Genomic DNA, 13152 nt, shown 5'->3' on the forward strand with positions numbered 1-13152 from the left:
TTATATAAATTGAAAATGTCACAATCATAATATTTTATTAATTTATAGTGATATTAATATATTTATAAATGTATAGAGAGTTTTTTTTTCATTGTTCATATTTTAGAAAAATATGAGTTTATAAAATTTTACTGAATTAGTTTTTTACTATTTAAAAATAATAAAATTACATATTTATAATTTTTTAATTAATGATTTTAAAAATATTTGTATTAGCAGTTGACCAACGAATAATATTCGTAATTTTTTAAAGATCTTATAACGAATGTTATACAATATTTATAAAGTTTTAAAGGATTTTACAAAGTTTTAGAATACGGATTATAAAATGGTATTTTTTGAATAATTTTTCCCTTAGTAGAATATGTGAAAAATGGGATCATAAAAATGGTATTTTTTAAAAACCGCCATAAAAAAACGAGTAGCTGTTAATTACTCCGTGTTTCTTAAAAAAAAAGTAATATGGGTAAACTGCTCGTCAAATGTTAAGTATATAAAATACTCCCTCTGTTTCAAAATATATGAAGTTTTGTTTGAAATCACACATTTTAAGAAAATTTATTTTGCTTTCTTAAAACTAGTATCATTTAATATTTGGTTTTAAAAATTCAATCAATTAGAGAAAAGACTGCAGAATACAAACAGCCATAAAATATCAAATACATTTAAAACTGCATAGAAAGTTGCAAAATATCATATATTTTGAAACAAAATAAAAACTCTAAAACATCCTATATTCTGAAATAGAGGGAGTATAAATTAGATGACATCAAGAAAATGCAAAGTCATGGATTTATAAAGCCGCCGTTAATTATTTACCATTTTAATTTTGGAAGTTATGAGATATTCATATGGTTTACGTGAGGTCGAGAAGAGAGACTTCTCTACGACTTTTGAAAAGGGAGTCGTTGAGTCACATGTCTGCATGTGGTCATATACTTGTTTTAACCCATTCGTCCATCTTTAGGACTCTTCCTAAATCAAGACGTTTAATTGGTTGTTACAATATGGTTGGTAAAAGAGTATAAGTCTATTGGTAATACAAATATATTAGTTGGCACGTTGATTAATAGCAGTCGTTTTATTCATTATGGTTGCGCGTGCCCGCTTAATCACTTCGATTTTCGTTTTGATGCTTATCGTTGTAGGTTTGCAAAAAAAAACTATTTAATTAAAGATCTAATCACTCTCGAAATTAATCAAAAATTTGGATATCAAATGCTGAATTTTTCAAGGAAAAGTTCGAGGTAGACTAAAATTGGATCCATAAACGTTGGTCTAAACTTACATGAAACAATTAGGTTTAGCTGAACTACATGAATGATAAATCTGTTATCCAATAGAATTTATGGAAAAATATTGTATAATATTATGACTTCCATTTTGTAATGATGGTTATTGGTTACTAGTATGGCTTTGTGATAAACTCATTTGCATCATCGTAATTTCTTTGTGTATTTAGGTTGGAACGAATACTAAAGACACAACTACATGATAGTCCCTTTATTGTTAAGGAGAACCAAAGCTCATTTTTATAAAGTAAGGGTATAGAGATTCTTCCCAACGTTGGGATATGAATGTGAGAAGGTTATCCTCATGAATGAGGTATCCTGGTATGAATTTCTTCTACACATATCTTTGGAAGTAGAAATTTTCAGAATCGAACACACTTGGAAATACACCACTATTATAAAGATAAAAACTAAGGTATTATATGAGAAACAAATAAGCTAAAAAAGAGGAGCTTGGGAATAGGATACAAATATTGGTCTCACATGATATGATCATGGATTCCGGTGGATCACATTTTCTTTTACATCCAAATTGCACATAAGAAAGGAAGAGATCAAGAAATTACTTCATGGTTCTTTTTGGCTTTCTTCTTTAGCCTTCGAGACTTCTCATATTCTCAAACAAAATAATCAATTTTTTTTTTTCAAAAAATACTTCTCATCTTCTCATTTTCTCATCTTCTCAATAAATAATCAATGTTTAAACAATCACAAAATAACCTAAACTGGATAAATTTTGATGTCTTAAAAACTTGTGGAAACGGTTCAAAAATGAAAGTATACAAAATCATCTACAAAGAAGAAAAACAATTAGAAAAATATTTGCCACATTCCATTTTGTAATGTGTCAAATGTTTATAATTCAAGAGCCATATTATATATTAGAAAGAGTATTTTGCCAAACCTGGACAGAGAACATGTCTCCATTGTCCAAATCTAAAAGACACAACTAGCATTTCCCATTACAAGTATAGATAATGAGCTTTTAAGGCCCATGAAAAGAGAAACTATATAAACATGAGTTCTGATGCGAATTTACGGAAGTTAAATGGTTTTGAGTCTTATGATAAATACTGAGAAATTCTCAGTTGATTAGATTTACATATTTACATGTAATTGGTAATGTCAAAGTGTTTTTTTTTTTTTGAATGTCAAAGTTTCCGTGCTTAAAAACTCTCTAGACATGACTTTTTTTTGTTAACTTTCTTCAACTATGTTTTTTTTTTTTCTAAAAAAATTGAAAATCTAGAAACTTATCAACACAAGAAAAACCAATCTAAAAATTTAAAAATTATAAAATTGTCTAATTAACTTAAATTAAACAGTTATAAAGATCCGAAAGAGCAAAATTATAACCTCGAGTGTAGCAACTTACCAACAAAAGTTGGTGGGTCATATCTTATCACAACGTCAACGGTCAAAAACCTTTAGCCTATTAAATTTCAACGGCTTAGATCAAAACGAAACTTAGGTAGGTCCCACTTTAATGTCGTGGCTGCATAATATTTCCTCGATAATGAAACCGTTGTGGTCTTTCTCAGAATCTGGTGTTTAAACACTCTGGTCAGTTCTAAGTAACACTTCTTCTACTATTATCGATCTCATTGCTATTTCTTCGTTTTCTTCCCCCTAAATATTCCGAGCTCTTTGATTCTTGATAACTTCAGGTGTTTCCAATTTTTTTTTTTAATTTTTTTTGGTTAATTTCGTTTTCTGATGTTTTAAGATTGTATTTTGCATGATCTGTATTTGGATTCTATTAGATTATGTGTTCGTGAATTTGTATGTGTTTTTGCATGTCTGGTTTTTGTCTTCAAAATGTTCAAATCTGATGTTTTAGTGTTGGTTTGATTCAGCAAATCTTACTGTTTTTTTTTTTTTCATGTTTTCCAACTGTGATTCATGATGAGATATTTGTTCTGATTTGTTTAGAAAATAAGCATGTTTGATTTTGTAATCATAGTGTAATTTTCTCAGGAAAGTGAGCATGTTTTAATACTCTGTTTCGATTTGTCACACATTCGTATTATTAATCGTTATAAACTGAAAATACATGGTCCTGGATCTTGTTGTCGTCAGATTATTTGCTTTAACAATTTATTGAATGTGTAATTTCACTATTTCTGAAATGTTTTCAAGAGATTAATTTTTATCTAACAATTATCATTGTCAAAAGCTCTTTTGTGTTGCAAACTCTAACAGTATTTTTTAAGCTCCACATTCTGTTAATTAGCATTTAGTATGAAGAGTGTTCTTAGTTGCCTTGCATGTTTTTGTAACTCCTATTTGTTTCAGTTTGTTGATGAATGCTTTGATTTTGTAGGTGAAATAATGGGAGTATACACAAGAACAGTTGCGGTTTCGCTCTTTGTGTGGTTCCTACTGTTTTTCACTGTCTCTTCTCAGAGAAATGATGGAACATTCAGAGTTGGCTTGAAAAAACTAAAGTTGGATCCCAACAACCGACTTGCAACACGCTTTGGTTCCAAGCAAGAAGAGGCCTTGAGGTCCTCTTTACCTTCGTACAACAACAATCTTGGTAGTGATTCTGGAGATGCTGACATTGTCCCGCTCAAGAATTACTTGGATGCTCAGTATTATGGTGAGATTGCTATCGGTACTCCACCGCAGAAGTTCACTGTCATTTTTGATACCGGAAGCTCTAACCTTTGGGTGCCATCAGGAAAATGTTTTTTCTCGGTAAGGTTTACACCATTTGCTATATAATTGTTAGATTTTTGTTTAAGAGAGAAAACCTATTGTTTTCTTTCCTTTCTAGCTGTCTTGTTTCTTTCATGCCAAGTTCAAGTCCTCACGCTCAAGCACATATAAGAAGAGTGGTACGCACGCTATCTCTTTTGATTCTTGTACATTAAACGTAGTTTAGGGTTATCTTTGTAGAAAGATGAGATATCACTGTTAATTGAAGCTCTAAAATGGTATGTATATCTTTGATGCAGGAAAACGTGCCGCAATCCATTACGGCTCAGGATCGATCTCTGGTTTCTTTAGTTATGATGCTGTTACGGTTGGTGATTTGGTTGTCAAAGATCAGGTAAAATATTCCTTAATTATCTAGTTCTACACTACTTTTGATGCTTATATCATTGACTTTACTCTCTGTATATTCCCAATCTCTTCAGGAGTTTATTGAGGCAACCAGTGAGCCTGGTTTAACATTCCTGGTGGCTAAGTTTGATGGTCTTCTTGGTCTTGGATTCCAAGAGATCGCTGTTGGAAACGCTACTCCTGTTTGGTATGTGCAGTGGCGAATCCAAAACATATTTTTCCATGGGGCTTATTGTCTCATTTTGGACTGAAGTTGCTTACTTACACACAATCCTGTAATGTTTGATGTGCGGAAAACAAACGTTGGTTTTGACAGGTACAATATGCTCAAGCAAGGCCTTATCGAGAGACCGGTGTTTTCATTTTGGCTTAACCGTGACCCAAAGAGTGAAGAAGGCGGTGAAATCGTATTTGGAGGTGTTGATCCTAAGCATTTCAAAGGAGAACATACATTTGTTCCTGTGACACAAAGGGGTTACTGGCAGGTTTGTTCTTTATTTATTTTTCTTAGTCTGCTATGAATGTCTTGTAATATACGTCTCATTCAAGCTATTAGTTTGGTTGTAGTTCGACATGGGTGAGGTTCTCATTGCCGGTGATTCTACTGGTACGTGCACTCACTGTCATATCCTTTTCTTTCATCATGTGTTTTTTCTTCTTCTTTTTCTTAGAACTCACAACTCAAACTTGATTCACGCTTGTTCAGGATATTGTGGAAGTGGTTGTTCGGCGATAGCAGATTCTGGAACGTCTTTACTTGCAGGGCCGACGGTAAGAAAATAGCACGAGTTTATAGCATTTCAGTTTGTTTGAGTATATGTTTAATCTTGAAGTTCATATTTTCCTTGTAATTTCTTTCTAGGCTGTGATTGCCATGATAAACAAAGCTATTGGAGCCTCTGGAGTTGTTAGCCAGCAGTGCAAGACTGTTGTTGATCAGTATGGACAAACCATTTTGGATTTACTTTTGGCTGAGGTAAGAATTTTGTTAATATGATACAGAACGCTATGAATCATATCTGTTTTTCTTTAATTTCTGTATATGCAACTCTTTTGCTTCTTCCAGACTCAACCAAAGAAGATCTGCTCACAAATTGGTCTTTGCGCTTTCGATGGCACCCACGGGGTCAGGTAACTTTCTAGTGATTCTCTATGAACATATATAACAATTAGGCACACTGATATTCTCTCATTGAGTGCTATTGTATCATGTTAAGTATGGGGATTGAGTCGGTGGTGGACAAGGAAAACACGAGATCATCTAGTGGTCTTCGAGATGCCGGTTGTCCTGCATGTGAAATGGCGGTTATGTGGATACAGAGCCAATTGAGGCAGAACATGACTCAAGAGCGGATAGTGAACTACATTAATGAGGTAGCTAGACAACAACTTTAATGTCTAGTGGAATTAAGCAATGATATTGTTTTTATTCTGATCCTTAGATATGCGAGCGCATGCCTAGTCCAAATGGAGAGTCTGCAGTTGATTGCTCACAACTCTCTAAAATGCCTACTGTTTCATTCACCATTGGAGGCAAAGTCTTTGATCTTGCTCCAGAAGAGGTAACGGCAACATTTTGAACCTTTTGTAACATTTTGAACACATCACACATGTATAATTTTGTGACTGCTAATGTTTGTGGGAACTAACAGTACGTACTGAAGATTGGGGAAGGACCAGTGGCACAATGCATTAGCGGCTTTACCGCACTTGACGTCCCTCCACCTCGTGGACCACTCTGGTAAATATATCGACACGAAATCCATAATGAGTTAATGATTATTGCATTTTTTCCAATGTTAGATTTTGTCTAATCATTGATTTTTTTTTTACTTTGGGCAGGATACTTGGAGATGTGTTTATGGGCAAATACCACACTGTCTTTGACTTCGGAAACGAGCAGGTTGGGTTCGCAGAAGCTGTGTGAAAAATGTAACATCGGTTCGGTCTTTTGTTGATGTGTTTTTGGTGTGAGAGCTTTGCTGTGTTGTGTTTATATGGAAAGGTTTTAAGAGTGAAGCCTTGTTGTTGTTGTTAAAAATGTTTTTCTATAAACATACGTTGAAGCTTTGGAGATGTTTTCTTTAACTCTAGATCAATAAAAAAAATCACACTTTTTAAATAGGGTGATGTGATTCCAACGAAAGGTTTCAATGGTTAAGACTTCATATTCATTATTCCTACTTATGATATTGGCTTTAAAAGCTTTTGCATATATTCAAACATCTGCGACCATTTATTCATTGCTATAAATATAATCAACAATTACGTGTGACTTTAGCAAATATGCACCATGACTCACTTAATCGAGTTACCTCCGACCGTTTATTCTTTATTATTGTACAAATCACCGATCTAGAAAAAACATCTATATATAACATAATCTTTTCTTTTTTGTAACATTGGTATATTTAACCAAAACAACTAATATAAGCGTCTACACAAACCGCACATTATAATGTCCTAGCGAGTTGCTGACCAAAAAAGAGAATCTATTAAAAACGATCTAAGATTTCAACTTGGCAAAAACAATTGACTACAACAACTTTGTTCATGATTTTTCCATTTTCTTCATTTTCACCTAAAAACCCACCATATGAGCACATAAATCCGGTAACGTATATATACTCAAATCTCATTCAAATTATATGAGGTAAGAACACACATTTTTGATGATATCAAACATTTCTAATAAACAGAAACTAAAAAGGTGAAAGCTAAGAAGTCACTTACAAATTCAAAAGTAACCAAAAACATACCACTTTTTATGACCACTTTTATGCTACATTGGCTCACAAAACATGTGAGCTTAATCCTCGAGCTAAGGCAGTGGCTTTTGACCTCGATGAATAGGTGGTGAATATGTCTGATCCACTGGATTATCTTATTTCGACAATATGATATTTGTTTATCTAATTTTTGAAATGTTCTTATCTATACTGATAAGAATTTGAGAATTTAGTGGGTCGATGCCATCAGAGATATATAGTGGTAACATCTTATGATAACAAAACCTAATAATCCTGTTTAATTATAATGTAGTAGTTAGGTAAAGCAGGCAATAGATATAAGATTAATTCGTAAAGTAATCAGCTGGAATGACTTTATGTGTGTGTATCTAGCTTAAACAAGATAATGTATGTTGAGACGTACTGTACAAGTTATTGAACTTACCAAAAGTTACTAAAAAAAGCTATCCTTATGAGATTCCATTACCACTTTTGGTTTTAGGTATCATTTTTGTCCAACACTAACTAACTCCCCCTAAATCACGTGTTTTGTACTAATTAATCTCCATTAGCTTTTATTTCTCTGCTTATATATACTACTCTATCCTAAGGTTAGGAAAACATAGAGCCAAACAAGCCAGTACCTCTTTTTCATCGATAAACCGAGATGGAAATTCCTAGGCAAGAAATTCATATCATAATTGATAACCCAATATCTAGTAGCAAAGAGTTAAAAACTGACCTCGCTGATGCTAACCCCGTTGTCTTGATGTCCGTCTTGCGTAGTCTCCACGCGGGCTATTTCAGAATTAGCCTCTCTGTGTGCAGCCAAGCTCTACTGTGGAAGATAATGATCGCGCCTGATTCACCGAGCATGTCTCATTTGCATAGCAAACTCCCATCTATGGCGTTCCATCTCTTGTGGTACTTAGCACTTGTAACACAAGTGTCACTATGTTTTTTGTATGCCTTAAAGTGTATTTTCTTATTTGACATGGTAAAGGAAGAGTTCTTGCACTATATTGGAGTGAACTATCTTTATGCTCCATCCATTTCATGGCTTCTCTTGCTTCAATCAGCTCCGATGATGGAACCAAACAGCGTTTTGTATCAAACACTATTCTGGGTGTTTGCTGTTCCAGTCTTCACACTAGACACAAAGCTTTATGGCCAGTGGTTCACAACAGAGAAAAGGTTCTTGTCGATGCTAGCAAACCCCGCAAGCCAAGTATCCGTAATCGCAAACCTCGTGGCTGCACGAGGAGCAGCAGAAATGGGTTGGAATGAGTGTGCTCTATGCATGTTCTCGCTCGGAATGGTTCACTATTTGGTTATCTTTGTCACCCTCTATCAACGGTTACCAGGCGGAAACAACTTCCCAACCAAGTTAAGGCCAATTTTCTTCTTGTTCTTTGCTGCACCAGCCATGGCAAGTCTAGCATGGAACTCTATTTGTGGAACCTTTGATGCCGTAGCGAAAATGTTGTTCTTCCTTTCACTTTTCATCTTCATGTCCCTGGTAAGTTATCAACACACTAAGAAACAAGATTCAAACATTAAATTGTATGACAAGACATTGACCTTCTTTACGCGTTAACATTTTCAGGTTTGTAGGCCAAATCTTTTTAAGAAATCAATGAAAAGATTCAATGTTGCATGGTGGGCTTACTCGTTCCCCCTCACTTTTCTTGCGCTAGACTCAGTTAAGTATGCGCAAGAGGTGAAAGACCAGGTCGGTTCTGGCTTTATGCTTATCTTCTCATCCATCTCAGTTTTAATCTTCCTTGGTATGATGGTACTGACAGCAGCAAACAGCAATCGACTACTCAGACGTGATCACGTCCTCGGTTCTGCTACAGATCAAAAAGACAAACAAATAACATTGTCGCTCAATGTGACTAACCAAAGCTAGTCTACACTTGAGATAGAAACATGAACTCTGTCACATATTTACAGAAATTAAACAGGAACACACTTCTACTTGTTCTGTATTCTCTGATTTTCCTTCATGATGGTCTCTTAGATTTTGATTTCCTCAACTAACCAACTAAACTTCTTTGGTTTGGAACAGTTGTTTCCTAGATTTACAATCTTCTTCTCCAGAGTTGTTTCCCCAAAATATTGTAGGCTATTTTGTTATTATTTGCAAACATTCTCAACAAATTCACTCAATTTTACACCCATATTAATTAGTACGTAGTTGGGGCCAAATCGATCGGCTGTCAAAGCTGCACATTTTTCAGAAACTCAGGCATTCGCATCAACTACATTCTGATAGAATGCAGAGGCTGCAAATGCCAAGATTCTGAAAAACAACTCGCTGCTTTGACCGCCCAACAAGGTACTGATAAGGGTGTAAAAAGATTCGCAACCCCGAGGGTATGATACAAAATAGCCAATTATGTTAGGAAACCGCTCTGATGATGAAGATGGCAAATCTTCAGGAACCAAAAAAAAAAGACAACGAACAAATCTCCATGTTGCTAGTCAGTGAAGTAGTTCTTGAGTAGACTCGAGGGACAAATATAAATAGTTTGCAGATTTTATTAAATTGAGATTGATATTTTCTTTTAAGATAAAACAGGAGAGAATCATATTTGATGTTTTGAATATGATTGTATCAGATTGAGATTAATATTATGTTATTTCTTAAAGGAAAGAATCATATCTTACGTTTTACGTATGATTGTATTAGATTGAAATTGATATTTCTTTTCTAAAGACAGGAAAGCATATTTTTACGTTTTAAATATGATTGTATCAGATCATTGAGATTGATATCATTATTTTCTAAAAGAAGAAAAGAATCATATTCTCTGTTTTAAATGTTAATGTATCGGACTGAGATTGATGCGCATCATCTACCTGATCCGCATTTGTACTTCTCCTATGACCGCTTGATTCACACCGTCTTGTCTGTTTTCGCCGTCAAATTGAGGGAAATATATAAACATACGTGTCACATTTTTTTCTTTTTTATAATCATCATGAATATACGATACTTATTTCATTATACTGTATATGAATTTTTACATCTCCAACTCAGCAATCCCACTTGTGGAATTCAGTTTGGTAATAGCTTTTTCAATAGTTCTATTTGTTGATTAATCTGACTACAAAAAAACTTTTTGAAGTGACTCTCTAATCGATCCATCCACTTTGTGGAATTGCTCACAGCCCGAAGCCGTTGATTTCTATAATAGAAAATGTTTTGTGTAACAATATTGGAAGCGATTTAATAACAACATTAGGAGAATACACTTAATTAGTGTTGTTGAGCTCAATTATTTTACGAAATATTCTCTTAGTTCCTATCAATATATATGATGCTACGTAAACTGAATGTATAAGTTGTAGACTTTTTAGTGTTTAGAGTGGATAATTCAAATCCGTGTAGTCTATTGCGATAAACATAATTCAAAATCCTTAAAGATATATATTACAACTTTCAAAAAGATATAGGTAGATTTTTCTTTTTTTTTGAAAGAATAAGATATAGGTAGATTACCAAATAGGTTATTGTGAAAGATTCTGAAACCCCAGATTTAATAAAATCTAAAACCTCGTATAATAGAGAGAACACTTTTGACAAAAGTCTAGTGAAGATAAATTTAAATCCTTGCATACAATGGAAAGCACTTCGACAAGAGTCTTGTCAGGGAAATTACAACGGACAATAAAAACGTATCTAAAAATAAAATAAATATAGAGAACCAGCCAAGGACAAATTAATCCCATTACTATCCCTAAGCCAACTGTTAACCAAAAATGGTTCATGACAATTTCAAAATTATGGTCAGCCGTCGGACTGAAAAGTTGGACAATTGCAATAAGGCCAATGATGGACGACATGGTAACCTCCACAACTTTGCCCAATCCGAGCGTCATCAGAGCAAGCCCAATGGAGGGTTTTTAGAGTTTCTTAGGCCATGAATCCTTAAGAAAATTGTCCAAATAAATTAAAAATATGAAATCTGGTAAGAAACGTACCTTAGTTTAGGATTTTTTTTGGTTTTAAGAGTTCGTACGTGTCAATTTTTCATTGGTGTGTCTAATGAGAAAACAAATAATTGTTGAATTCACCATTTCGATTTCTCTCTTTGGTTTTGATTCTTCTTCCGTTCTTCGTCTTCTTCATCAACCTCTAGGAGACTCGTGTAGGTACGTACGTAGCTTTGAATCTCTTCTTGAAGTTTTCTTCTTCAAGATTGGTAGATTTGATAAAGATTTTTTTGGTTTTTCAAGAATCTGTTAGTTTAATTGCTTGTGGTTGTAGAAAAAATATCACAGAATGCTTGATTGGCATGCTTCTATGAATGGCTTCGGGGAGGAGAGAAGGCTATCTTGATTGGCATGCTTCTGTGACCAAAGATTCTACTAACAAGGACTAGAATCCACAAATGCAGTCTCCTCCATTACTTGAGGAACCAGATCCAAAGATTTTTTTTTTTTTTTTAAAGAATCCACTTAAAATAAATTTTTAAGGACTCTACCATTGGACAAATAAAATTTTAAGGATTCATCAAAAACTTTTAACTTTAAAATTGTCATAATTTATGATTAAAATATGTTTGAGGATCCTTTTAAGGACTCAACCATTGTTGTTGCTCTCATGCAGATTAACACGACAAATGCCTGCTCAAAACCCGCTCTTTCGGTAGGACTAAACTCTTTGGGAGGATGACTGGAGGAGGGTGACATCCAACCCCACATCTCACCCGCTTTGATAATTGCACCGAAAACTGCATACTGTATTATAAGGCCATCCACAATGGGAGAACTATAAGCATGGTCTTAGAACAAAATAATAAAAAGAGGAGAGAACAGTTGAGAAACAGACCCTCGGCCAGATCTGTTCTTGAAACGATCTTAGAGACAGGTGTCTAATTCTGATTGGGTTCAAATTTGGCAAAGGAAAAAAAGCCCCATTTCTCTTCTTCTTCCTCCTCCGAAATCTTCAATTTCACGGCAACAAGTGTCTAATCAACTTTTTAACAAAAAATCTTAACTACTGATCTTACATTTTTTTAACCATATTTTTACTCTAAGAACACCCAAAGGTGATCCCCCATTGAGGATGCCCTAAGATACTTAGCAAATTAAAGAACCTATATATACATTTTTGGAATATCTTTAGCAAATAAATCCTAGAGTTCCACCTTATTTCTGAGTCCATGCCATTAGCATTTGTTATTTAGTTTTACAAAATTTAAATAAAAGATATTCACCAAACGATATCTTGCATAATTTGTTTGTAAAATCTCTACACAATCTTTCCATATATCTTCAAAAAAAAATTCCGTGAATTTTACTCCACAATATATGCATAAAACCGATTTATAGCAAATATTTATATTAAATTTTGCATAAAAATAAAACTACTAATTTATAATAATCAAAATATTCACATAGAATATATATTAGTAGTATAAATTTAAATCATTCAAAGAACGGTATACCACGGGTGAGATCCTAAAATTATTGGATTTTATAACAATAATAATTTATTATCTTGGATTTTATAACACTAATAATTTAGCTAACGGAATAATATAGACGGGTTTATATGGGATAACAACTTTGGGTCGATATTAATAAAGAACTGTATATCACGGATAAAATCCTAAAATTAACAATCAAAATACAATTATACAACCTTAAACACAAAACAAAACATACAATATTAAAAAAAAATACAACTTAAAATTTTAAAAATTTAGTTATACAAGTATCGACCCACGGTATACCACGGAGTAAAATATTCAAAATTTTAAAATTGACCATACATCGTTACTTAAAAAATGTATGTTTTCGTATTTGGCTGCCCTCAGTCCGGTCCTGGGTTTTCCTCTCACAGGGCCAGCCCTGAGCTAAAGCTGGCAAAGCCCTTGCTTTAGGCGCCAAAAGTTATATATAATAGTAAAAGACATCACTTCTATAAAATATTATGTAGTGCAGTGGTTAGCCCCTAGGTAGTTGTCTTTTTGGTGCAAGGTTCGGGTTCGAGTCCTTAATCTGTTGTTTTGTAACTTTATTAAATGTGTGGGCTTAAGAATGCTTTG

The 13152-nt window shown here is 33.7% G+C and overlaps 2 protein-coding genes across 2 annotated transcripts; both read left to right on the top strand.

The window, feature by feature from the left end:
* Window positions 1-2852: 2852 nt before the first annotated feature.
* Window positions 2853-6485, top strand: LOC9322547 (aspartic proteinase A2). Its single transcript, XM_021035912.1, has 14 exons — window positions 2853-2959; window positions 3616-3992; window positions 4072-4132; window positions 4253-4347; window positions 4436-4548; window positions 4678-4846; window positions 4929-4968; window positions 5068-5132; window positions 5224-5337; window positions 5428-5492; window positions 5579-5735; window positions 5804-5923; window positions 6014-6102; window positions 6204-6485. The coding sequence occupies exons 2-14, from the start codon at window positions 3624-3626 to the stop codon at window positions 6286-6288; spliced, it is 1542 nt and encodes a 513-aa protein (XP_020891571.1). The 5' UTR covers window positions 2853-2959; window positions 3616-3623; the 3' UTR covers window positions 6289-6485.
* Window positions 6486-7446: 961 nt separating this feature from the next.
* On the top strand, window positions 7447-9253 carry LOC9322548 (S-type anion channel SLAH1). Its single transcript, XM_002886436.2, has 2 exons — window positions 7447-8609; window positions 8697-9253. The coding sequence occupies exons 1-2, from the start codon at window positions 7758-7760 to the stop codon at window positions 9000-9002; spliced, it is 1158 nt and encodes a 385-aa protein (XP_002886482.1). The 5' UTR covers window positions 7447-7757; the 3' UTR covers window positions 9003-9253.
* The last annotated feature ends 3899 nt before the right edge of the window (window positions 9254-13152 follow it).

This window comes from Arabidopsis lyrata, assembly GCF_000004255.2.
Source record: "Arabidopsis lyrata subsp. lyrata unplaced genomic scaffold ARALYscaffold_2, whole genome shotgun sequence".
Classification (NCBI taxonomy): Eukaryota; Viridiplantae; Streptophyta; class Magnoliopsida; order Brassicales; family Brassicaceae; genus Arabidopsis; species Arabidopsis lyrata.